Raw genomic sequence first — 26,443 nt, forward strand, 5'->3', positions numbered from 1 at the left:
CCCAGCAGGTTCAGGGAAGGGGACGTCTGTGGGGCTGGAGGAGAGAAAGGGTTCTACCAGCTGGGGCTTGTACCCTTCAACCCCATACTGGGGCCAGTGAGGGAACCACTTTCAATAGAAAACCCAGGATTGGAAAGTTTTGAGGCGTCACCCTACCCACACCCTCCAGATGGGTTCCCTTCCTTGCACCGTGCCCCCCCCCAATCAATTAATTAATCATATTTATTAAGCACCAACTATGGAAAGAGCACTGTACTAAGCTCTTGTGAGAGTACAAAAGAATTAGCAAATACGTTCCCTGCCCGTAACGAGCGTACAGTCTGATTTCTGTCTCCTCCCTCATTTTTGCTTTTGGCCAGTATGGGAAATGCCTCCAGGTGGTGGAGGGTGAGCAAGTAGGAGGGGATGGGCCCGGCAATTGCCTCTGGAACCTCTGGACCTCGTTCCTGGGGGGCAGCCCTGCCCAACTCCAGAGAGCAGGGTGAGCCCTCGCAGCCTCCCTCCCCAGCAAAGGAAAATCGTCCAGCCAAAGCACCGGGAAAGGATTGTCCAGGCCCTGGCAGCGCTGCGGATGAGGCCAGGCTTGGCGGGGCAGCTTTGGGAGAAAGAGGAGGAAGAGGAGGAGGAACAACAGACAGGAAAGGGTGGGGTCTGAGAGGAGAAAGGAAGGGTCTTGCCTGCACCTGCAAGAAAACCCTGGGAGGAAGCACGGTGCTTGTTCCAGGAGTGAGGGTGATGAGGTCCCTAGGCCGCTCCAGGAATCTGGCACTGCTGCCCCTGCCAGGACCCAGCTACAACGAGAGTCTCCTCAGGCTGAGCAGGGGCGCCAGGGCTCCTCCTCCTTCCAGGGCAGCCTGAACATCTTCTGGGCATCCTGGTCACGTCCCATGGTGGTGGCAGGAGGCAATGGTGGACGGGCCCCCTCAGTGCACTGGCCCCAGCATTCTAACTTTCCCTGGAAAGTCTCGGCACGTTTGACTCTGCCACCGCTCCCCTTCCAGACTGGGCTTGAGCCTACTGGGGAGGAGTGAGCTCAGGGTCTTTTCACTGTCTCCAACACTGATGGTCAGGACAGAAGCTTTTTCTGAAGGCCTCAAGGAACCACCCACACACATACACACCCACGCCCATACCAAGGCTCTTTGGGAGGTGGAGGGGGCGGGGAGGGAAGCACTGGGTCACTCCCACTCCCAGGAGCCCCTTGTTCCTTCTTACAGTGCTACTACCCACTGTCCTGCTCCCAGAGTCTCTGTAGCCATCAGGGAAGGGCAATTACGATAGCCCCCTAACCCCAGGGACCACCCCCAACCCAGGGGTGGGGCTTCGACAGAGCCCAGCTGGGATAGCTGGGTAGCAACTGGTTCCTTCCTCTTCTCCTCCTTCCCAACCCAGTCTCCCCCACCCCCACCCCCTGACTCCAACCCCCATCACACTCTCCCACTGTCTTGGAACATAAAACGCAGACAGCCCTCAGGCCGGGCTGAGGAAAAGCAGATGCAGTTTTTGAAATAAATAAGTCCAACAACCCCCCAGGAACTGGACCAACCCAGGAAAACCCAAAAGGGACAGGAGAGAGGTCCTTGTGCCCCCTATCTGCCTACACCATTCCTGCTCCGGAGCTCCTGCCTCATCGCCGTCAGCCAAATCCCCAATCACAGCTGCTGCGGAATGCCCTGCTCCTTGTAGCCTGTAGGTTGGGGGGGGGGGGGGGGGGGGAAGCAAAGGAAACAGGGTTAGAGTTTGTGCCCCTTCCAGTTTGGCCTTGAGCTGAATCTGGCACCCCCCCGACAAACTGAAACACCATGGCCGGGGAGCAAACCGGACTGGATTAGGAGCTGAAATCCTGGCCCGGGAATAACTGCTCTGAGAAAGGCTCACAACCTAATAGTTAAGGACGGTTGGTATCTTATCCCTCTTTTGCAGAAGAGGAAACTGAGGCCCAGAAGTAAATGGCCCCAGGTCACACAGCCAGCCGATGGCAGAGCTGGGGCCTCCTCGTTTCCAGGTCCATGCTCTCTCCATTAGGCCCCACCACATTCCAGCAAGCGTCTCCCACCTCAGACCAGATCCTCAGCCTTCCTCCCCATCACCTGCTCCTACTCCCCCAAACCAGCCGCCACCTACAGCAGTAAGGGCCTGGGGAAGGCAAAGACCAGGCCAGGAGAAGATATGAAGAGTGTGGGGAGCTGGGTTCTTTATCCAGTAAGGGCTCTGCCACAAGCTCCTTGACCCCAGCCCCAAGGAACAGCCCCAAGGCTCTGCAAGAGCCTTGGATAACAGCCTGTATCCACATTAACTAGTGGGGATATTTTCCAATGTGCTCTTCCATCTGCTTCCTCACTCTAGCTTCGCAGCCTCCCTGGGAGATAGAGAAGAGCCAGTATTATTCAGCCCATTTCCCGGATGAGGAAACTGAGGATCTCAGAGATTGCACACCCAGTGGGGTGATTAGAATTGATCCTTTAAGTGGAGAGTTGGGACAGAGTGATCCAGAACCATAAGATGGGAGGAGGAGGTGGAGGGTGGACAGGGGGACAGCTTTATTCAATTTAATCTTTCCAAAGTCAGGGTCTGCAGCAGGGTTAAAGGCTCTCGAAGGGTTACCAGGACCCATAAGCTTTTCTTGGTATGTGAAGGTGGTGTGGGAGGGATCGATGTGAATTTGAACCCAGCCCCTTTCCCGCCCCCACCCCTCCAACGTGCGACCAATGAACCATTTCCTCCCACTTACCTTTTGAAACTGGACAGCGAGCGCAAGGATGGGGAGGAGGCATGAGAGAGAAAGAGAGAAAGGCAGTTGGAAAGAGGAGATAGACTCCTGTAACCAACCACAGCTGTGGGGCTGGAGTTACCTTTTTGACTGAGAGAACTCCCTCTCACTGGTGTCTGACCGCCACAAGGGAACTGCTGGGGGGCCCAAAGGGAGACTGCGGTGCTGAGAGGCAGGGGGAACTAGGTGCTGCCCCAGAAGAGGGCAAATTCTGACCAAGGCCCTGAGTTCTCCCACCAACCCATTCCACTCGCCCACCTGTGCGTAAGTGCGCAGGGGCCCCGGGAGAGAGGCGGCCGGCAGCGGGTACTTACTGGCGAGAATGACCATGTCCATCCCCCAGAAGATGCTCATGATCCAGCCCACCATGACGATGGCCGTCAGGATCTGGATCAGCGCCGCGGCCATGTTCAGCCAGAAAACACAGCACACGTGTCTGTCCGGGAGGTCAGTCCGGGCCCCGCACAGCACCGTAAAGGCCGAGACGAAGGTCCCTGGAGAGAGGGTGACAGAGAGCCATCAGCGGGCGACCCATGAGGGGGCCCACGCACCCTAAGCTCCTCATTATCTTCAACTCCGTGCTCCCCAGCTGCCCATACTGCCATCTCTCCTGCACGCACGTTCAGGGCCTCCAGGTTTTCTCACCGCAATCTTATCAATATCAATAATAATTCCCATTATCATTTTTTGAGTATCTTTTAAGCACTGACTAGGTGCCAAGCATTGTCCTAAGCGTGGGATGGAGACAAGATAATCGGATCAATACAGTTCCGTCCCCATTTTACAAATGAGAAGACTGAGGCAAAGGGAATAATCATGATAAAAATAATTGTGGTATTTGTTAAGTGCTTACTATGTGCCAAGCCTGTTCTAAGCACTGGGGTGAATACAAGCAAATCAGGTTGGACAGTCCCTGTCCCATATGGGGCTCACAATCTTAATCCCCACTTTACAGAAGAGGTAACTGAGGCACAGAGAAGTTAGGTAACTTGCCTGAGGTCACACAGCAAATGTGGTGGAATCGGGATTAGAACACAGATCCTCCTAGGCCCGTGCTCTTTCCACTAAGCCACACTACTCCCCTGCTTGGGATGGTCCAGCTGGCTAGCCCCATCCACGGCAATGGGGAAAGGCCCAGAAGTTTTCCCTCCTTGGGCCCCCTCCCTGCTCTTTCCACAGGGATGTCCCACATCACCAAGAGAACTGCCACTTGCAGGACAGGTCATGGAGTGGGAGTTAGGAAAGTGGAAAGAAACCCAAAAGTCGGACTGGGGGGGAATCGTGGGGGGAACCCTCCCCAAAACACTGAAAGCAAGAGTTCCTGCTAGGCATCCGAAGGGCTTAGGGAAGGGGTGAGCTGCTATTGCTGGCCAGGTGAACCAACAGGGAAGGGTCCACAGAGGAGCTGCTCGTGGAAGTCTAACAACAGCAGAAATAGGAAGAGGAGGGGGGCAGGGAAGGAGGGCGGCACCCCTGGGTGTAAGTTAGGAATGAGAGCCAGGGCAGGGATGGGCAGTGCTCCTTGCCCTGGTCAGGAGCAGCCTCCTAAGCTGTCCCCGGACCCTGAGGGAAGGGGGCCGGCATCTGTCCGACGTGCATCCCGGCCGCAACACTGCTCCAGTGTTCTTGGTTACCCTCATTCCCACTCATTCAACCTCTTGCTCCAGTCAGCCTGGTGCTCGGTCCGAGATGGAGGGCGTAACCCAACCAGACACTCCTCATCATGCTTATTTCATTCACTAAAAACTCCCCATTGTAATTAACACAGGCCTTTCATTGATTAACAGCTAACCACCTTTCTAATTAGTCAAACCTAATTAGTTAAACATAGCTGGTAGCCCACAAGGGGACAAAGCTTTCCCCACCTGGTCTACTGAGCCTGTGAACTGCTCTTACCTGAGACAGTCAGGGTTCACCTAGTTAGGTCTCCTCTCCCCTGGCTACAACCTGACACCGGGCATCTTTTGTCTGGGTTCAAATCCCGGCTTTGCCAATAGTCAGCTGTGTGACTTTGGGCAAATCACTTTACTTCTCTGGGCCTCAGTTCCCTCATCTGTAAAATGGGGATGAGGGCTGTAAGCCCCTCGTGGGACAACCTGATAACCTTGTATCCTCCCCAGGGCTTAGAACAGTGCTTTGCACATAGTAAGCGCTTAACAAATTCCATCATTATTATTAGACGAGGTCAGCAGAGGTTGGGGGAACTATATTTATGCCTGTCTCCCCCTCTAGACTGTAGCTCACTGTGGGTAGAGAATGTATCTTTTTATTGTTAGATTGTACTCTTCTAAGTGCTTAGTACAGTACTTTGCACACAAGTGCTCGATAAATATGACTGAATGAATGAATACAAATGAATGAGGAGGCTTGGGGGAAGAAACTCTAGGATAGCGAAAATGGGTTGGAGGGCTGAATTGCAAGAGGCTTAAGGGAGAAAGGCATTATTTCACTGTGATTTTTAGAAAGAAACAACATCAATCCATCAGTGGTGTTTATTGAGTGCTTATCGTGTACATAGCACTATACTAAGCACTTAGGAGAGCACGACAGACACAGTCCCTGCCCTGGAGTAGTCCCTGCCCTGGGAGTCAAGAAGCCCAGGGCCTAACCTCACCTCTGCCACTGGCCTGTTAGGTGATGTTGGATAAATCACAAGAATAATAATAATAACGATGATGGCATTTATTAAGTGCTTACTATGTGCAAAGCACTCTTCTAAGCGCTGGGGAGGTTACAAGGTGATCAGGTTGTCCCATGGGGGCTCAGAGTCTTAATCCCCATTTTACAGATGGGGGAACTGAGGCACAGAGAAGTTAAGTGACTTGACCAAAGTCACACAGCTGACAATTGGCAGAGCCGGGATTTGAACCCATGACCTCTGACTCCAAAGCCCGTGCTTTTTTCCACTGAGCCATGCTGCTTCTCTACAACCAGTCTCTTCACAACCAGTCAGCATCTCAGTTTCCTCATCCATCTTAGACTGTGAGTCCCTTTGTCTGGTCTAGTTATTGTATATTCATCCCAGGACTTGGCACAGAGGAAGCACTTCATAATACCATAACTAATTGACTAGTGAGTGGAGCTTTGGACAAGGAGGAGTCAGAAGTCATAGATTCAATTGCTACCCCTCCCACTGCCTTAAAGTGTGAACTTTAAGCTAAATCACTTCATAATAATGATGGTATTAGTTAAGCACTGACTCCTGTGCTTAAGTAATCAGGTAGGACACAGTCCCTACCCAACATGGGGCTCACAGACTAAAAGGATGGGAGAACAGATATTTTATCCCCATTTTACAGATGAGGAAACTGAGGCACAGTGAAATCAGATGGCTTGCCCATGGTCACACAGCAGGTAAGTGACAGGGCCAGGACTGGAACCCAGGTCTCCTGATTCCCAGTCCCTCGTGCTCTTTCTTTTAAGTCACACTGCCTCTAAAAGCCCCAAATTTATAATGCCTACACTTTGTGCATGCATCTTAGTGCAAATGGGGTGTGCATTGCATTAAGCACTTAGGGAACATACCGAAGAAGAAAAAGACACAATCCCTTCTCTTGAACAAGCAACCCAGGTCGTTTCAGGCAAAGGAGGGGATTTGAACCCATGATCTCTGACTCCAAAGCCCGGGCTCTTTCCACTGAGCCACGCTGCTTCTCTAACCTCCCATTATTATATTATTATATTATATATTTTATATTATAAAATATTCCCCCATTCCCCCATCCCCCCCGCCCTACCTCCTTCCCCTCCCCACAGCACCTGTATATATGTATAGATGTTTGTACGTATTTATTACTCTATTTTATTTGTATATATTTATTCTATTTATTTTATTTTGTTAATATGTTTTGTCTTGTCTGCCTCCCCCTTCTAGACTGTGAGCCCACTGTTGCGTAGGGACTGTCTCTATATGTTGCCTACTTGGACTTCCCAAGCGCTTAGTACAGTGCTCTGCACACAGTAAGCGCTCAATAAATACGACTGAATGAACGAATGTACGATGGAGGCTTGTGAGCTAGGAGGGTTACCCCGTGAAAAGATTGCTTTCTCCTACTCAAAGCGACATGAGAAGTATACCTTCTCACAAACTGTCAGCTTTTCAGGCCTCTGCTTTCCCAAGCACGAATAAGGAATGGGGAGGGTGGAGAGCAGGGGAAGAGGGTGGAGAGAACATGGACTGCCTCTTCCCATCTGAAATATGGGAAGGAGGCAGTTGGCTTTCTTCAATCCAACCCCTGTCTTCCCCCAGCCCCCTCTGCATGAGATGTTGCAAGAAGAAAGACAGTATTTCAAGGCAGATTTTCCTCCAATTTGAGCAGCACCAGGGGACTAGTTAGGGTGCGTAGCCGAGCTGAATCCCCTTGGAGTGAGTCAGAGAGGTGCTTTGGGAAAAGTACACCCCCTCCACCCCCCCAACAGCAGAGAGCTTCTGGCTGGCATTGATACCACTGTCGCTCTGACTGGATAGGAAAGAGAACATAAACAAAGAGTCCAAGTCCAGCTGGCCCAATGTTCCCAGTTCTCCTAGAGCACGTGGCTGTGTTCTTTCAGAACTTGAAGCTAAGGAAAATTCCCGTCGTCATACTGTGTCCAACGCCACACCTGCTAATAATAATTATAATGGTATTTATCAAGTACTTAGTGTTTGCCAAGCACTGTGCTAAGTTCTGGGGTAAATGCTGACTGGACACAGCCCGTCCTATGTGATGGCCTACCTGTTTCTTCTGGCAACCCATTGCACTGATTCAGATGCATTTTGTTAGACTATCGCTCCCTAATGCTGCTGTTGTGTTCTAGCCAAAACCTGTCATGATGACACGGGTCCCGGCAATCAATGGTATTTACTGAATGCCTACTGTCAATCAATCAGTCATATTTATTGAGTGCTTACCATGTGCAGAGCATTGTACTAAGCACTTGGAAGAGTACAGTATAACACAGTTGATTCCCTGCCCACAAGTATCTTTATAGGCCAGAGGGGACAGCACTGTACTAAGTGCTTGTACTTCCCAAGCACTTAGTACAGTGCTCTGCACACAGTAAGCGCTAAATAAATATGATTGAATGAATGAGTGAATGAATGCTTGGAAGAGTACAATACAATAGAGTTGGTGGACCCAATTCCTGCTTTCAAGAGGCTTACAGTCTAGTTGGGGAGACAGACACTGAAATCAAAAAGGACATGTACATAAGTGCTGAAGGGCTAGGGTGGGATGAATATCCAAGTGCTGACCCTTCTGATTGATTTACTTTTTCCTTCTAACCTTTTTCACTTTTCCTTGTGGTGCCCCCGGGGTGGATTTCTCATTCACAGGTTTACCCAGGCCTCTCTGGGGCCTATAGATATTCTCTACCTGAAAACCTTCCTGTGAGAATGAATCCATCCCTGGGCTCACTACCTGCTGGGTGAAATCCGGTCATCCACCTAGTGGAATTACCAATCAATCAATCAATCAATCAATCGTATTTATTGAGCGCTTACTATGTGCAGAGCACTGTACTAAGCGCTTGGGAAGTACAAATTGGCAACACATAGAGACAGTCCCTACCCAACAGTGGGCTCACAGTCTAAAAGGGGGAGACAGAGAACAGAACCAAACATACCAACAAAATAAAATAAATAGGATAGAAATGTACAAGTAAAATAAATAAATAAATAAATAAATAGAGTAATAAATATGTACAACCATATATACATATATACAGGTGCTGTGGGGAAGGGAAGGAGGTAAGATGGGGGGATGGAGAGGGGGACGAGGGGGAGAGGAGCGAAGGGGCTCAGTCTGGGAAGGCCTCCTGGAGGAGGTGAGCTCTCAGCAGGGCCTTGAAGGGAGGAAGAGAGCTAGCTTGGTGGAGGGGCAGAGGGAGGGCATTCCAGGCCCGGGGGATGACATGGGCCGGGGGTCGACGGCGGGACAGGCGAGAACGAGGTACAGTGAGGAGATTAGCGGTGAAGGAGCGGAGGGTGTGGGCTGGGCAGTAGAAGGAGAGAAGGGAGGTGAGGTAGGAGGGGGCGAGGGGATGGACAGCCTTGAAGCCCAGGGTGAGGAGTTTCTGCCTGATGCGCAGATTGATTGGTAGCCACTGGAGATTTTTGAGGAGGGGAGTAATATGCCCAGAGCGTTTCTGGACAAAGATAATCCGGGCAGCAGCATGAAGTATGGATTGAAGTGGAGAGAGACACGAGGATGGGAGATCAGAGAGAAGGCTGGTGCAGTAGTCCAGACGGGATAGGATGAGAGCTTGAATGAGCAGGGTAGCAGTTTGGATGGAGAGGAAAGGGCGGATCTTGGCAATGTTGCGGAGCTGAGACCGGCAGGTTTTGGTGACGGCTTGGATGTGAGGGGTGAATGAGAGAGCGGAGTCGAGGATGACACCAAGGTTGCGGGCTTGTGAGACGGGAAGGATGGTAGTGCCGTCAACAGAGATGGGAAAGTCAGGGAGAGGACAAGGTTTGGGAGGGAAGACAAGGAGCTCAGTCTTCGACATGTTGAGCTTTAGGTGGCGGGCGGACATCCAGATGGAGATGTTCTGAAAGCAGGAGGAGATGCGAGCCTGGAGGGAGGGGGAGAGAGCAGGGGCAGAGAGGTAGATCTGGGTGTCATCAGTGTAGAGATGATAGTTGAAGCCATGGGAGCGAATGAGGTCACCAAGGGAGTGAGTGTAGATTGAGAACAGAAGGGCTCTGCTCTGCCACTGCTCTGGAAATCCGGTGACCCAGGTTTTAGTCCTGACTGGCTGGCTGTTTGTGGCTGATGAACATGGGCAAAACCTTCCTCAGGGATTCTTCCCTTGGAGATAATATGCTCCTAAAGCCACAGCAATAAATGTTCCCCTTAGTTTTATGGGTTTGTTTATTAGCTTAAGGTGACTTTCAATATTTAAACTGCTCCTTGTATCTCAACTCATAATTGGAGGACATGAATTAAAAAGCTACCCATCTCTGTCTTTATATGCAACTTATATGATTTCCCCTCCACTCCTCACCCTCAGTTGGCTCCCCACAGTGTTATTTAATTAGCTTATTTGTTTATCTTGGGGCTTGTCAGTGTTTGTGCAAACTGGTCTTATCCCTCTGGGGGTCCTTTTATGGCCTTGGTTTGTCTGCCAGTCCCTGTGCTCATCTAGCTCCTATTAGGAAGGCTGGCCTGACAGCTAAGCAAGCAGGAGGCAGACAGGTGTCTTTGCAAGGCTTCTGGAAAAGCAGGAAGGGAGACAGAGATGGAAAAGCAGGAAGGGAGATGGAGAAGCCACAACTTCACTTTTCTTTATTTGAAGATTGGCCCTTGAGGGGGACAAAGGCAAGATAAGGATGAGGTAGGGGCTGGAAAGGTGGAGGGAGGAACTCATATAAAGAGAGAAGGGAGGAAAGAGAGAGAGAGAAAGATGGGGGAGAGAGGTCAGCAAGAAAAACAGAGAGATGCAAAGAGGAAGAAAAAGAAGAGCAGTGGAGAGACGGGGAGAGATGGGCAAATACTGCCGCACAGCCAGCAGTTCAAGCAGGAATCAGGGAGGGATTGGCCGATCTCATTGTACTCTATTTGCCCCGGTGCTTAGCCCAGCGCTTGCCACATAGTGAGCACTTAACAGATACCACAATTATTATTAGGTCTTGAGAACCTACTGAGTGCAGGACAAGGGGCTTCAAGGGATCATTTTCCTGTGTGCAGCCATGGGAAAAGGGATAGGAACACTCTGCCCTGCTCCCCCCAGCCACTCCCGGGCCCCAGTAGTGCCATCCCGTGAGAAACCGGCTCCGGATACAATGGACGCCATCCCCACTATCTCCACTACCCTTACTCCATTTTAATCCAAAACCTGGACTGAGGAAAAAGTAGACTTTGCTACTACCACAGCACCATCAACTCACAGCCTTACAAAGAAACACAACCACATCCCAAATTCACCTTGAGAAAGCATGAAGCAGGAGAAAGAACCAAAGCTGCTTAGGACAGAAGACAAGTCACCAGATGCTGATGCCCTGGTCTGCTATAGTCCTCTTTGTTCTAGGGCCTCCCACTGCAGTTTCTGGAAATTAGTCCTGGTCTGGCCTGGCCTCCCTGGGGTCTATCCTCCTTCTTAACACTGGGAAATCCTTCTTAACACTGGGAAGCAGAGACCCTGAGCTGAGAGGACACTGGCAGAGGGCTTGTGATCCTCTCACTCACTTATGACAAAGGTTTGAAACTTCCTCTCCCCCTGAAGGAGACTCCCCAAGGATGACACAATAGTAGGCCCCGGTATCAGAGTGTTGAATTTTACCGTCCCTGTCAGAAGGCTGGAGGGACGGGCCTCTCCTTTCCCTGAGCCAGATGCAGAGCTTTAGTGGGAACACTGGTCCCTTAGCATGCCACGTCTGAGTGGCCATGCTCCGGGAAAACCTATCCCCCAGGGGCTCCCCAGTGACATCATCAGCTCCACCAACTGCGGCTCAGGCCGGCACAGACGACAGCCTTCATTCTCCCTCTGACCCGGGCTTCCTTCCAACCAGAGCCCCATCTGGACCGGGGTCCTGGGCTGCTTGGGTCCTGGGAGAACGCATCTCTGGATGAGGGAGTGCTGTCAGGTGGTCCAGCTCGATAAGAATGCACCCAGCGATGGTCGGGGAAGGCAGGGAGGGCAGCCTATTCCCTGGGATAATCCATCTCTGCTTCCCAGCTGCTTTGAGAATTGCATGGCCAGGGGAGAATCTTTTATGTGAGGATTTTCTGGATAATCTGGAGTTTGACCACCTGGATGGGTTGATGTTTCAGCTGGCCTTTTTCAGAAAACTCAAGCAAAGTCAGGTCAGAAAGTGACAGAGGTGTGGTCTTTCCCCGCCTACCCGGAGGATAGCCCAGGCTACTGCTGGCCAGAGGCCAGCCCAGAGTGCTCTGGCCAGTCTCTGGTCGGGAGATTTCCTATTAGGGCTGAGAACGTTCCGTGCGTATTCAAGGTTGAACAGTGTCTACAATATATTTTTGCTCACGCTCCCCTGCGGTATTTTGAAAACTCCAGTGAGGCACAGCTGGCACCGGCCCCAACCGGAGAGGCTGAACCACATGGGGTGACATCCCAGGGACACCCCTGTATTTCTGGAAGCTTCGGGAGCTCAGCACTCAGTCTCATATCAGGTGCTGTCACATGGCTGGCCTCTTGTCCTCTCCCCAACTCTATTCCCCCATTCTTCCCTCCTCCAGTTGGCGCCTTCCCACAGACACTCAGGTTCCCATGACCCATCAGACCCTCCTACAGCCGGGCCGTCCCTCTGGATCTGCTCCCGATTCCACATAGCAGGAAATAAGCCCAGCTTGTGGCCTCTCAGAGGCTCCCTTTGAGAGCAATGGTTCGCCGCAGGGCCTGAGCCAAAATAATAATAATGATAAAATAATAATGCTGGCATTTATGAAGTGCTTCCTTCGTGCCAAAGCCGTGTGCTCCGCCCTGGGGTAGAGATAGATAATCAGACTGGACACAGACCCTGACCTACTCTCTACTCATACAAATCCCCCCCCCGCCCCGTGCATTCCTTCAATCAATCAATGCTATGTATTTAGCGCTTACTGTGTGCAGAGAACACAGTATTAAGCACTTCGGAGAGTACAGTGCAATAGAGTTGGTAGACACATTCCCTGTCCACAAGGAGCTTTCAGTCTCCTCCCCAGACTCAGGGCTGTAGCCCAGGCCTGGGCCGGGTCAGACCCTTCTCCCTGGACCTTGAGCAGGGGGGCAGTCTGTCCCAAAGGGAGTGCCTGCCTCAGTTGCGAGTGCAAATGGTGCCTGGTTAATGCCGCAAGTCCTATGGCAATGCAGGCAGAGAGTGCTAGTGTCTAGGCAGTCAGGGTGGCTGATTTTGATCTCAACAACACATTGCTTTAAGCTTTATGTTTTCTATCTTTCCTCAAATGCCAGTTGCCAACCTCCTAGCCACCTGTCAATTAGATTGGTAGCCCCTTGAGGGCCGAGGAGCACTTCTTTTTTCTCTTCACCGTATTCTTCCTCAAATCTCAATACAGTGCTCTGCATTCAGTAGGTGCTCTGTAAATACCACTGAATGAATGAATGGATGAATGAACAACCGGCTACAATTCTACAGAAACTGCTACAAACCCCAGGAGTTGAGATAATTGAGGGAATAAATGGCCCCACGCAATCCAAAAGACTTCCTTTTACTCACATCCAACCTACTTGGGCTTGCTCCCTCTTGTCCCTTCAAAATGGCATTTTTTTCCCCATATGGCATTTTCTTGATAGCACGATGTGCCAACATGAGCCTTGGATGGGCTCTGTTGCTAAGAAACCAGTCCTAGTTGTGTCTTTAAAACCCTGCTCCACCAAACCCTCTTTCTCACTCAACTCTATTGTGAGCCCCTTCCCTCCACATTCAGCTCACAGTGTTGAAGGCCAACATCTTGAGCTCAGGCTGTGGCCAATGAACCATCCTGGTTCCACACCCCATCAATTAGATCGGGGCTCTTTTGGGGAGCAGACTGCCACCGCATTGCACAGTAAGGACTTAACTCCTTTATGACTTCAACTTAGGTCTTAACCACCTCCCCCAGATACTGAGCAACAGTCAGAAAAGGTTCTTTACAGACCCTCCTGTGTGTTGAATTTATAATAATAATAATAGTAGTAGTAATGGTATTTGTTAAGCGCTTACTATGTGCCAGGCACTGTTCTAAGCGCTGGGGTGGATACAAGGGAATCAGGTTCAATCTTAATCCCCATTTTACAGATGAGGTAACTGAGTCCCAGAGAAGTTAAGTGACTTGCCCAGGGTCACGAAGCAGACAAGTAGAAGAGTAAGGATGAGAACCCAAGTCCTTCTGACACCCAGGCCCATACGCTACCCACTAAGCCATGCTGCTTTTATGGTTGGAAGGGCCTGGGGACTTGGGCTCAGGGGAGAACTGCTGGCACAGTTACGTTGATGATGATGATGGAGTCACCAGTGAAAGGAATATACGAGTCTCAGTCCAACCACTTCGGGACCAAAAACCTGCTCAGAGAAATAGAGTGTCCTCAGCTTGTGTAACATGCTCTTTTTTATCATCTTTCAGGCTCTATGGTCCCTGCTGGTTCCGGTCCCCTTGGGGCACAGACTGTGACAGAAAAGTAGGTGGTCAGGGGCAGTCTTTGCCCTCATTAGCCAATTTCAGGCAGAACTGGAGCTGGGACCCAGGTCTCCTGATTTCCAGCACAGTGTTCTTCCTCCCCACACCGGTGACCTGCCAGCAAGGTTACAAGAAAGGGCTAAATAACAGTCAGTCTTCCAGCTGCCCTCCATTTCCTCTTTCTCCTCTAGCTGTGCTCAGTCTGCAAGGGCAGTGGCTCCTATGGCAGGTGAAGTCTGAGCCACAATCAATCAATTGGGCATATTTATTGAGCACTCGCTGGATGTAGACCACCCTACTAAGCATTTGGGAGAGTATAATGGAGTTAGTAGATTCCCTATCTGCAAGAAGCTTATCGTCTAGAGGGGGAGGCAGACAGGAAAATAAGTTACAGAGAGGAGAAATGGTAGTGTGTAATTGATACATACACAAGTGCTGAGGGTGAGGTGACTCTCATATGCTTAAGGGGTATGGAGTGACTTCTGAGAAAGGAAAGGGGCTCCACTTTCTGGGCAAAAGATAAGACTTCAAAGCAACTCTGGGGTGTGCGGTGGCGGGGGGAGGTGGATGGATTTATATGCTACTGCCCACTTCAGATACATTATCAACCCATCAACCCATCCCACCTCCAGAAAAGGCTCCCAGGTTTCCTGGGAAGCAGGCCACCTTCAGTCAAATAGTCAACAAGTATTTTAGTGTATTTCTATCTTTGTCTTTCAAACCAAGTCCTTTGCAGCCATTAGGCAAACAAGCTGGGCAGATTGCACAGCTTTGCTTGCCCTAATTATTATCATTATGCATTTAGCGGGAGAGAGAGTTTATTGTGCTAAAGCTGCTTTAGCACCATTTGTTACTTTGTCCTCAATACAGTCTTGAGGAGGCAGGGATGGTAATTTCTGTAAGTGGGAGTGGGAGAAAAGCCTAGTGCATTTCCCCTATAGGAAATGAGGGTTGTGGGCTCTGCCTTGTGACCACTCTGTATTTTGGAGTAAAGTGACCATGTGTCTCACAATGAGCTGGAGACTGTAGCAGAGTGGCAACCATTAAGAAGGGAGAGATGGTCTCCACATTGCTCTCTCTCTCCCCCTTCCCTCATCTCCCTCTCTCTCCTCTTCCCCATCCCCACCCCTATTTCCCCTTCTCCCTCTTTCCTCTTCTCCACCCCTACCTTGCCTCTTCTCCCTTTCTTAACCCTCCCTCTCAGAAGGCCCCAGCCTGGGCCACCTTTCCCTGAACCAAACTGTCCACCAGAGAGCCTCTAAGCTCAATAGGAAAACCCAAAAAACCCCTTTGCTCGCTGGGGAGGGTGGGGCCCAGGATGGGAGAGTCAGCAGAGCTGAGCCCTGAGTCTCTTCTGCCCACTGGTTCCCTGTGTGACCAGAGGTTAACAGCATTTTCCCAATTTCCCCAACCAAATTCTGGAGACAGTATGCCCCAATCCCCACTTGGGCTCCTCTGAAGACAAGGGAGAAAACATATTTCACTTGAAGCTTTCAGCTCCGAATTCAAGGTATTATTCCTTTCCGACCACACAATGGATGCCTCGGAGGGATTTATATCTACAGGATTGCTGGTAAGCCCCCGATTCTGAAATATCTGCCCCCATAAACAGGCTACAATTAACTAGAGAAGAAGAGTGCTTTCTCTCCCCCTCATTCTTCCCTTTTTCTTAAAAAGACTTGTCCTTCAGTTGGAACCACCTGTTGTTGCTACTGCTGACAATGAGTTGGCCTTCCTGGGTGTGTCTTTGAGAGCCTATCTCCCCCTCTAAACGGTAAACTCATCGGGGGCAGGGAACGTGTCTATCCACTCTGTTATATGTAATTCTCTGAAGGACTCAGTACCCTGCTCTGCACACTGTAAGCACTGAATATATATGATGGATCTCTTGCCCGCTTGCACACTTTGTCCAGGAAAGTCGATTAGTTTGCCATCTCCAGCCCCTTGCCATCTGGGAAAACTTATTGTTCAGATACGAACCCCAGATGCCAAGGGACAAAGCACGGCCGTTTTGGGGGCAAGACACAGGGAGCACCATCCCTTCCAGAACCAGTAAGACCGACTCCTAATAATAACTATACTAATGATGATGGTATTTGTTAAGTGCTTACTATGTGTCAAGCACTGTTCTAAGCGCTGGGGTAGATACAAGCTAATAAGGTTGGACATGGGGCTCACACTCTTAATGGGCTCTCACTCTTAATCCCCATTTTACAGATGAGGTCACTGAGGCCCAGAGAAGTGAAGTGACTTGCCCAAGTTCACCCCGCCGACAAGTGGTGGAGCCGGGATTAGAACCCAGGTCCTTCTGATTCCCAGACCCATACTCTATCCATGAGGCCACACTGCTTCTCAATTATGCAGAGCCATAAACTCCTTCTGATACCAGCAGATGCCTTACCTGCATTGGGCTGGACCACAGTTACCCCTGGCTCTTTCTTCCTCAATCAATCAATCAATGGTATTTATTGAGTGCTCACTATGTCTAGAGCACTGTACTAAGCACTTGGGAGTGTACAGCACAACAGAATCAGCAGACATGTTCCCTGCCCATAAACAAGCTTACAGTATAGCGGGGGAGATAAACATAAATACGAAAAAATAATTTGTACTGCAGAATTTAAAGATATGCACTTAAGTGCTGTGGGGTTGTGGGTGGGGGCTCTCCATTGGCTTCCCAGCTTGGAAATTTGCTGCCATTTGGTTTCCTGGACTCTGCCCTCCAGCTTTGGAAAGAGGCGGCAGCAGAATAGCCGCCAACCAAACCACCTACTTTCCCCCCAATGCTGTCTATCAACCACAGCGTTTCACTGTGCAAAAGAATAAAATAAATAATGCTTATGGAAATCCTATTGCTATGGCAACTGCAAAGGTCTCACAAGTATTTTAAAAATAGCAAATTAACAAAACCCATGTATGAAATCCAAAATCTGTTCTTTTGTGAACCCACTTGAAATTCTGATTTGGGCAAATACAGAGCATTTTTCATGGTCCAGTAGAGAAATGCCTGGATGAATTAGAATGAGGGGTGAAATTTTTGAAGCAAAACTCAGTTTCCTAATAAAGGACTGTGTCAGGTTTAACTTGGGCAACAGTGCAGGATAGTGTTTCTCTACTACGGAACAAGATCAGTACTACTCCTAGGCTGCTAAAATCCAAAATACTAATTTCTTACTTTCTATTGTCACATCAGCAATATCACTACCTTCTTCATTTGGCAACACTTCCATTGTTATTATGATTATTATCAACTACCTCCCTGATGGGGCTCACAATATACGTTATGCCCATTTTACAGAGGAGGAACTCGAGGCACAGAAAAGCAAAATGACTTGCTTGTGGTCACACAACAGGCCAGTGGTAAAACTGGGACAAGACCTGGGTTTCTTGATTCCCAGACCTCCTGCTGCCTGGGTCCTACAGCCTGGAGGAGGGGGTGTGTAGGGGGCAGGAGGGGAAGGAGTTAAACAGATTTCAATGATCTCTCTGAGGGAAGTGAAGTCAAAACAAGGGAAGAATCTTAAAATCTGAACTTTCCTCATTTCACTGGGTTGAGTCAGATCATGCTAGGGCAGGTAGGAACCATATGATATTTTATATACTGTGATGTGTGGACCATGAGGGGCTGTATGTATCATGGTGGGAGGACCACATGATGCTCTATGTATCAGATGTATCAGATAGATAACAATAATAATAATGGCATTTATTAAGCACTTACTATGTGCAAAACACTGTTCTAAGCGCTGGGGTGGTTACAAGGTGATCAGGTTGTCCCACAGGGGGCTCACAGTCTTAATCCCCATTTTATAGATGAGGTAACTGAGGCACAGAGAAGTTAAGTGACTTGCCCAAAGTCACACAGCGGACAATTGGTGGAGCTGGGATCAGATCTATGTAACATATGTATCAGATGTATCACTACGTATCACGGTGTGTGGACCATGAAGGGCTGTGTGTATCACGGTGTGGGGTCCATATGGGACTGTATGCTTTATGGTGTGGGGACAATACAGTGCTGTATGTTTGCCATGGAGGTGCTTCTAGGACTACCCCTCCTTAAGGCATCAGCTTTGCCACTCCAGCAGGTCTTTGAACAAAGTTAGGTGCTGGCAGGCAAGACCCTCTTGGTCCTTTGGGACCTTTGGATATTGGGCCAGGACCAGGGAGAGCCCAGGCTTGGTCAGACAGGGCCTGGAATCCCTGGTTCCCACTCTAGTGTTCTGCAGACATTCGGATAGTCAAGTTCTTCATGCCTAAATGGATCCAAGCAAACCTGGGCTATCGAAAGACAAAAAAAGTGGGCTAATGAAACAAGTTCTTGCCCATGAGAGCCAAACCCAATTTTATTTGATGATCTGAACTAGTCTCTTAGTCCCTACAAGTGACTAAATCTTGGTGCTTTGCTGAAATTCCCTCTTTTGAGAAATACATTTTGATGAGGAGATTATCAATGAGTAAGGGTTACTGTTTAGTAGATTCTAGATGTGTCACAATGTTTACTTCTAACTTCGTATCAGTGTTAAATTACCAATGTGCTTTTTGATGTATTAAGAACAACATTTTCATTATTTCTCCCACATAGAAAGCTGAGGTGGCCCATCAGACTGAGGTGGATTCTGGCTCCTAGCTTAGTAAGAACTGGCTGGCCCTACCCTCAAAAAGCAACTGCCATGGCAATTATTAATTAATATATCACCTCAGAAGCAGCGCACCTCCTGGATAGAGCTCAGGCCTGAGAGTCAGAAGGACCTGGATTCTAATTCTGGTTCTGCCCCTTGTCTGTGGTGTGACCTTGGGCAAGTCACTTAACTTCTCTGGACCTCAGTTACCTCATCTGTAAAATGGAGATTAAGACGGTGAGCCCCTTGTGTCCAACCCAATTTGCTTGACTCCGCCCCAGCGCTTAGTACAAATGCTGTTAAGCACTTACTAGTTGTCCAACACTCTTCTAAGTGCTGGGGTAGATACAAGTTCATCAGGGTGGACACAGTCCCTGTTCCACATGGGGCTTGCAGTCTAAGTAAGGGGGAGAACGAGCACGGAATCCCCATTTTACAGATGAGAGAACTAAGGCACAGAGAAGTTAAGTGACTTGTCTGAGGTCACACAGCAGGCAACTGGCAGTCAGGATTAGAATCTCGATCCTCTGACTCTCAGGCCTGTGTTCTTTCCACTAGGCCACCCTATCAATCAATTAATCAACCAATGGTATTTCTTGAGTGCTTACTGTGTGTGCACAGCACTGTAATAAGCGCTTGGGAAAGTATAATATAACAGAGTTGGTAGACACATTTCCTGCCCACATCGAGCTTAGTCTGCTCCAGTTTCCACGTTGGCACCATCTGCTCAATGCTAAGGAATCTGGTTTGGGTGCACAGTGAGGCCGCAACAGCCCTCCCTACCCTACTGGGAAATTCACATTTGAAAGTAGGAACTGACGGGCAGGGTGGCTACAAATATATAATTTTCTGGTAACTCTCACATTCATATTTTCTGTGCTTTGAAGTGGCAGTGAGGTAGACCTTCTTTAAGCTCCAGGTCCTGTTTTCACTGATTCTTCAGAGACAGGCCTTTGGGGAAGACTCTACCCATCCAAGAAACAGAGAGAAAGGAAGCCTGCGTATTCAGCCTTAAAATGATCAGCCCACCCCACAACACCACCTCACACCCGGCCATCATCATTCCAAAATCAACAACAACAGGAGCAGAAACCAAATTCCGAACCGAACCTTCTCTTCGAGGTACCCCTCGGTTCATCTCTCATTTAGGGGCTGCTGGATCTGTTTGAACGCTCTCCTTTCGGCAAGACTGACTTGCACACACCCACATACGCACACACACGTATAACGAGTCATAAATTAAAACCCCTGAATATATAAGTACTATGATGCTACATGGCTCTAACCGTTTACAGTAAAGACTAAACACACGCAGACATTTTCACTCACTTTTGCTTTAACTGTTTCCCCCTCCAGTTTCCGATACTGCATAGATCGCAACAAAGTTACAACTCATCACGTTCGGCTTGGTGGTTATGAGGTATCGGTGCCTTTATTTGTTTATTTTTTAATAAGGATCAATCAATCAATCAATCATATTTATTGAGCACTTACTGTGTCCAGAGCACTGTACTAAGTGCTTGGGAAGTACAAGTTGGCAACATATAGAGACAGTCCCTACCCAACAGTGGGCTCACAGTCTAATAAGGATGCTATAAAGGACTAATTCCTAGCTCTCCTCCCTGCGTGAGAATCCAAGTAAAGGAATTTCAAATCTGGGAATGGCAGGCGATCACCGTGAAAGCCCTCATGGTATCACTCCCAAGCTTGGCAGTTTCACTGTGGATGATGGAAACTGTCCATGGAAATTTAGTAGACACTCTGAAAAGTGTCAGAAGCAGCGTGGCCTAGTGAACACGGCAAGGACTGGGGGGTCGGAAGGACCTAGGTTCTAATCCCAGCTCTGCCACTTGTCCGCTGTGTGACCCTGGGCAAATCACTTAACTTCTCTGTGCCCCGGTTTCCTCATCTGTAAAATGGGGATTAAGACGGCGCACTCCATGTGGGACATGGACTGTGTCCAACGCGATTCGCTTTGTATCTACCCCAGTGTTCAGTACGGTGCCTGACATGTAGTAAGCGCTTAACAAATACCATTAAAAAAGTCCACCCAAGGGGGCCTTGAGGTGCAGGACTAAGAATAATTAAAATAAACCCGAAAGAGAAATGGAAGTGTGATTTGGTGCACCACTGACTGATCATTTCTGGAATGGAGACCTTTTTCTAAGAGCTCCTGGCTTCTGGGTCATCTTATCATGTCTCCGGTCTCCTAAGCAGAGTAGATTTGACTGGGGCAGAGCCTTCATGGGCAGTTAGCATGGTCAATCCCCCTTCCTCTCTGCCAGCACCACCCCAAACTCAGGTAAGATGAACTTGGTGAATACACTGCTTCCCCAGCTCGGTCTCCATCTAAAACCCCTGGACTTTCCCCTCATGTTCCCCTGGTCAAGTCCACTTGGTTTCAGGGACCTGACAGAGTTGGGGAGTTCAACATGGTGACAAGCTGAGGACCTCTGTGAGAGGAGATATACTCAGCTGGGGAAACTGCTCTACCAACTAGAAGACTCTTGACTGTTTTAAAATATATGCAATATATATATATAAACACACACGAGTGTTATATTACTTTCAGTATTCATACATATGTTACCTGAATACATTTGTCCCCATTAAGATACAAAGATGAGTGTTTAATCATTGCCTCCTACGTCTGAAGAAATCACCAAAAATGGTCTTCTTTGCTCCTTGGATGTAGCTACATAGGTCAGGGGTCAGACTCCGTCAGTGTTCCTCCAGCAGCTCAGGGTCAGGGAATAATTAATGACTTTTGCCTCTCTCTCCCCTGAGCCCTGCCAGGAAAACCTTCCTGGGAGAGCTGACAGAAGGTCATTTTTATCCTGGCTTTGACTTCTCTGTTGACACAAAGTACCACCCCGTAGCATTTACTTCATTATTTTTAAAAAGAAGTGGAATTTAAACACCTCACCCTCATGAGAGTCACATCCTATCAACAGATGGGAAGACAATATGCTTTTATTCCAGCAGGTGGGAATTTCTGACATGACTGAAATGACATCCGCTCTCCTCCCTGACAGAATCTGGGTGCGTGGAGAGAGAAAGAGAGGTGGCTCAGAAGCAAAATATATCATCTGGGGACACTTCTTCCTAATGAAGCTCCGCACACCAAGTATTGCTGAGCTAGGGCTGGAGCCATGCCCCAGAAGGTACAAAGAGAAGAGGAAGTGCATTCCCAAGGGCGGCAAAGTCACTACCCAATTATCTGGAGGTTTGAAACGGGGGGTGGGGTGTGTGTGTTTGTGTGTGTGTGTGTGTATTAGCTAGCAGGAGCATATGCCCGAAAGCTCACTTAATAGCCAGCATGGACTAAGCCCTCTTCCCTGACCCCCAAATTCCATTCCCATCCTGAAAGGGAGGGAGGAGCAGCATGGTTTATTGGAAAAAGCAAGGACCTGGGAATCAGAAGAACTGAGTTCTAATCCTGGCTTCACTATTTGCCTGCCCCAGGACCTAGGGGCCTTCTCTGAACTAGAACCTTCTCTGTTCTAGTTCTTCAATTGTAAAGTGGGGATTCAAGACCTATTCTTGCTCCCACTTAGACCAGGAGCCCTCCGTGGGACAGGGACTCTGAGATTACCCTGTATCTACCCCAGGGTTTAGAACATTGCTTGACGCATAGTAGGCACTTAGCAAATAGAAATATAATAAATAAGCTTCACATTGACGACTCAGGGCCTCCCTGTGGGAGAGGATCCTGTGGGCTGGCAGTGAGAGGGGAAAGAACAGAGGATTGACTTGGCACAAAAACACAGTCAAATGCACAGTCGCACTCACAAGCCCACACACTCACTGGTGCACTCAATCAATCAGTTGTATTTAGTGAGCACTTACTGTGCACTGAGCACTGTACGAAGCGCTTGGGAGAGTACAATATAGCAGAGCTGTAATCACACAGGCGTATTTACACTCATGCTCTCACACACGAGAAAGCACACTCATGCATGCATGCATCCACACAAGCTCGCTCATGCGCTCACATGTGTGGAGCAGCGTGGCTCAGTGGAAAGAGCCCGGGCTTTGGAGTCAGAGGTCATGGGTTCAAATCCTGCCTCTGCCACTTGTCAGCTGTGTGACTTTGGGCAGGTCACTTAACTTCTCTGTTCCTCAGTTCCCTCATCTGTAAAATGGGGATTAAGACTGTGAGCCCCACATGGGACGACCCGATCACCTTGTAAACTCCACAGCGCTTAGAACAGTGCTTTGCACATAGTAAGCGCTTAATAAATGCCATTATCATCATCATCATCATGTGTGCGCACACACACACGCACAATCACACATATACACGAGGTGGCCGAGTGGTTAAGGCCATGGACTACTCATCCATTATGCTCCGCACGCATGAGTTCGAATCCTACTCTCGTCATTGACATTCTGTTTCAGAGAAGCAAGAGCCCGGGCAAGTGGCAAGAGCCCGGGGTTGGGAGTCAGAGGTCGCGGGTTCTAATCCCGGCTCCGCCACTTAGCAGCTGTGTGACTTTGGGCAAGTCACTTCACTTCTCCGTGCCTCTGTTACCTCATCTGGAAAATGGGGACGAAGACTGTGAGCCCCACTTGGGACAACCTGAGGACCTTGTATCCCCCCCAGCGCTTGGAACAGTGCTTGGCACACAGTAGGCGCTTAACAAATACCACAATTATTGTAATTATTACACCCCCACAAGCCCCAGCCCACAGACTGCCACGCCCACTCACCGCCCCAACCACACACGCCCCGCCCACTCACTCGAGGCACCGCCCACCTCATTAACACAAACTCCGCCCACTCACGGCCCCGCCCACAAACTGGCACGAAGCCCCGCCCACTCTTGTTAGCGCCAAGCCCCGCCCACTGACACGAAGCCCCGCCCACACACGGCACCGCCCACTCTTCACACCAAGCCCCGCCCACTCTTGTTAACGCCAACCCCCGCCCACTCACTGACACGAAGCCCCGCCCACGCGCGTCCCCGCCCACCGACACGAAGCCCCGCCCACGCACGGCACCGCCCACTCTTGTTAACACTAAGCCCCGCCCATACACGGCCCCGCCCACTCTTGCTAACGTCAAGTTCCGCCCACTAACTGGCACGAAGCCCCGCCCACACACGGCCCCCACTCTCAACACCAAGCCCCGCCCACACACGGCCCCGCCCACTCCAGCCACCGTCAAGCCCCGCCCTCGCGCGTCCCCGCCCACCGACACGAAGCTCCGCCCACACACAGCACCACCCACTCTTGTTAACACGAAGCCCCGCCCCCGCACGAGCCACGCCCACTCTTGCTACCGCCAAGCCCCGCCCACTCACTGGTACGAAGCCCCGCCCCCACACTGGCCCCGCCCACCCTTGTTAACACGAAGCCCCGCCCGCTGATGCGAGGTCCCGCCCACTCTTGTTAACGTCAAGTCCCGCCCACTAACTGGCACGAAGCCCCCGCCCACACACGGCCCCCCACTCTTAACTCCAAGCCCCGCCCACACGAGGTCCCGCCCACTCTAGCTACCGTGAAGCCCCGCCCACGCGCGTCCCCGCCCACCGACACGAGGCCCCGCCCACTCTCGTTAACACGAAGCCCCGCCCCCACACGGCCCCCGCCCCCCCTTGTTAACGCCAGGCCCCGCCCACACGCTGCCCCCGCCCACTCGTGCTAACACGAAGCCCCGCCCACTGACGCGAAGCCCCGCCCACACGGTCCCGCCCATTCTTGCTAACGTCAAGTCCCGCCCACTAACCGACGCGAAGCCCCGCCCACACGAGGCCCGGCCCACTCCCGCCACCGCCAAGCCCCGCCCGCCGACAGTTAGCTCCGCCCACACGCGGCACCGCCCACTCTTGTTAACGCGAAGCCCCGCCCCCACACGGGCCCGCCCACTCCTGTTAACGCGACGCCCCGCCCACTCACGAGCACGAAGCCCCGCCCACACACGGGCCACGCCCACTCTTGTTGCAGCCGAGCCCCGCCCACTGGAAGACACGAAGCCCCGCCCACACCGGGCCCGTCCCGTCCCGTCCCGTCCCGTCCGGTCCCGTCCCGGTCCGGCCGCCTTTTCGGGGAACGGTGCCGGGGTCCCCGCCGCCCCCCCCGCCGCCGCTCCTTACCCAGCCCCGGCACGAAGGTGTTGAGGAAGAGGCAGATGACGGCCACGGGGAACGGCATGTAGGGGATGGCGGCGCGCAGGGGCCCCTTCTTCTCCCGGACCTGGACCACTACTCCGCTGGGGGGGGGCGCCCCCGCCGCCGCCGCCGCCGCCCCCGTCGCCCCCGCTCCCACCGCCGCCGCCGCCGCCGTCGTGTCTCCATCTTTGCGGGGCAGCTCCATGGTTTGCATGCCCTCCCAGGGCCCGGCCGATCCGCTGCTGCTCCTCCTCTCCCGCTCCTATTCCTGCTCCCCAAGCCGAGCCCCGCCGGGAGGAACCGCTGGCGGCCGCCTCCCCGTCTGTGGAAGACACTTCCGACAGCTCACACACATGCACAGGCTCACACTCCCTCCAGGCAGGCACACACACACACACACCACACACACACACCCCAGCGGCGGAAGGGAGGACGCGCGACACCGTGACAGCCACTTCACTGCCCCTCCTCCCGCTCGGCCCCCCGAGGAGAATCCAGACGGGGGGGATGGAAACTCGGAAAGAGCCAAGGTGTCGTCCGTTCACTCATTCATTCGCCCCGTCGTATTTATTGAGCGCCTACTGTGTGCAGAGCACTGGACCGGGAAAGCACAAACCGGCAAAGTCCGGAGACGGTCCCTACCCAACAACGGGCTCACGGTCTAGAAGGGGGAGACAGACAACAAAACAAAACAAGTAGGTTGCAATGCCATCAATCAATCAATCGGATTTATTGACCGCTTACTGTGTGCAGAGCACTGGACTTAAGCGCTTGGAAAGCACAAACCGGCAACGTCCAGAGACGGTCCCTACCCAACAACGGGCTCACGGTCTAGAAGGGGGAGACAGACAACAAAACAAGTAGATAGGTTGCAATGCCATCAATCAATCAATCGTATTTATTGAGCGCTTACTGTGTGCAGAGCACTGGACTTAAGCGCTTGGAAAGTACAAGCCGGCAACATCCAGAGACGGTCCCTACCCAACAACGGGCTCACGGTCTAGAAGGGGGAAATAGACAACAAAACAAGTAGACAGGTGGCAATGCCATCAATCAATCGTATTTATTGAGCGCTTACTGTGTGCAGAGCACTGGACTTAAGCGCTTGGAAAGTACAAGCCGGCAACGTCCAGAGATGGTCCCTACCCAACAACGGGCTCACGGTCTAGGAGGGGGGGACAGACAACAAAACAAAACAAGTAGACGGGTGGCAATGCCATCAATCAATCAATCGTATTTATTGAGCGCTTACTGTGTGCAGAGCACTGGACTTAAGCGCTTGGAAAGTACAAACCAGCAACATCCAGAGATGGTCCCTACCCAACAACGGGCTCACGGTCTAGGAGGGGGAGACAGACAACAAAACAAAACAAGTAGACAGGTGGCAACGCCATCAATCAATATCAATCGTATTTATTGAGCGCTTACTGTGTGCAGAGCACTGGACTAAGCGCTTGGGAAGTACAGGTTGGCAACATATAGAGACAGTCCCTACCCAACAGTGGGCTCACAGTCTAGAAGGGGGAGACAGACAACAAAACAAAACAAGTAGATGGGTGGCAATGCCATCAGATAAGGGTGTCCTTACGTGGTGCCGTGTAGAGATCACATGGCATAGCGGGTAGAGCCCGAGCCTGGGAGTCAGAAGGTCATGGGTTCTAATCCCACCTCCTCCACTTGCCTGCTGTGTGACCTTGGCAAGTCACTTCAGTTCTCTGGGCCTCAGTTACCTCCTCTGTAAAATGGGGATCGAGACTGTGAGCCCCAGGCGGGACAGGGACTGTGTCCAACCCGATTTGCTTGTATCCACCCCATCTTAGCACAGACCTGGCACACAGTAAG

The 26,443-nt window shown here is 50.9% G+C and overlaps 1 protein-coding gene across 2 annotated transcripts; it reads right to left on the reverse strand.

Moving 5' to 3' along the window:
• Positions 1-1,421: 1,421 nt before the first annotated feature.
• Positions 1,422-25,111, reverse strand: STUM (stum, mechanosensory transduction mediator homolog). 2 transcript variants are annotated; one of them, XM_038761315.1, is made up of 4 exons: positions 24,587-25,093; positions 3,085-3,264; positions 2,732-2,740; positions 1,422-1,687 (listed from the first exon to the last, which is right to left on the reverse strand). In XM_038761315.1, exons 1-4 carry the CDS (start codon positions 24,813-24,815, stop codon positions 1,653-1,655), a joined length of 453 nt encoding a protein of 150 aa, XP_038617243.1. In that variant the 5' UTR covers positions 24,816-25,093; the 3' UTR covers positions 1,422-1,652. The 2 variants fall into 2 exon arrangements, with proteins under 2 accessions (XP_038617243.1, XP_038617244.1); XM_038761316.1 differs by lacking the exon at positions 2,732-2,740 and having other exon boundaries at positions 24,587-25,111.
• Between the last annotated feature and the right edge of the window lie 1,332 nt (positions 25,112-26,443).

Source organism: Tachyglossus aculeatus, chromosome 19 (assembly GCF_015852505.1).
Source record: "Tachyglossus aculeatus isolate mTacAcu1 chromosome 19, mTacAcu1.pri, whole genome shotgun sequence".
Lineage (NCBI taxonomy): Eukaryota > Metazoa > Chordata > Mammalia > Monotremata > Tachyglossidae > Tachyglossus > Tachyglossus aculeatus.

Bases quoted from the DNA above. Each gene is read 5' to 3' on its own strand.
- STUM (XM_038761315.1), bottom strand. From the start codon at position 24,815: ATGCAAACCATGGAGCTGCCCCGCAAAGATGGAGACACGACGGCGGCG. The intron at 3,265-24,586 runs GTAAGGAGCGGC...CCCTCTCTCCAG, and splicing joins CACCTTCGTGCCGGGGCTGG to GGACCTTCGTCTCGGCCTTT.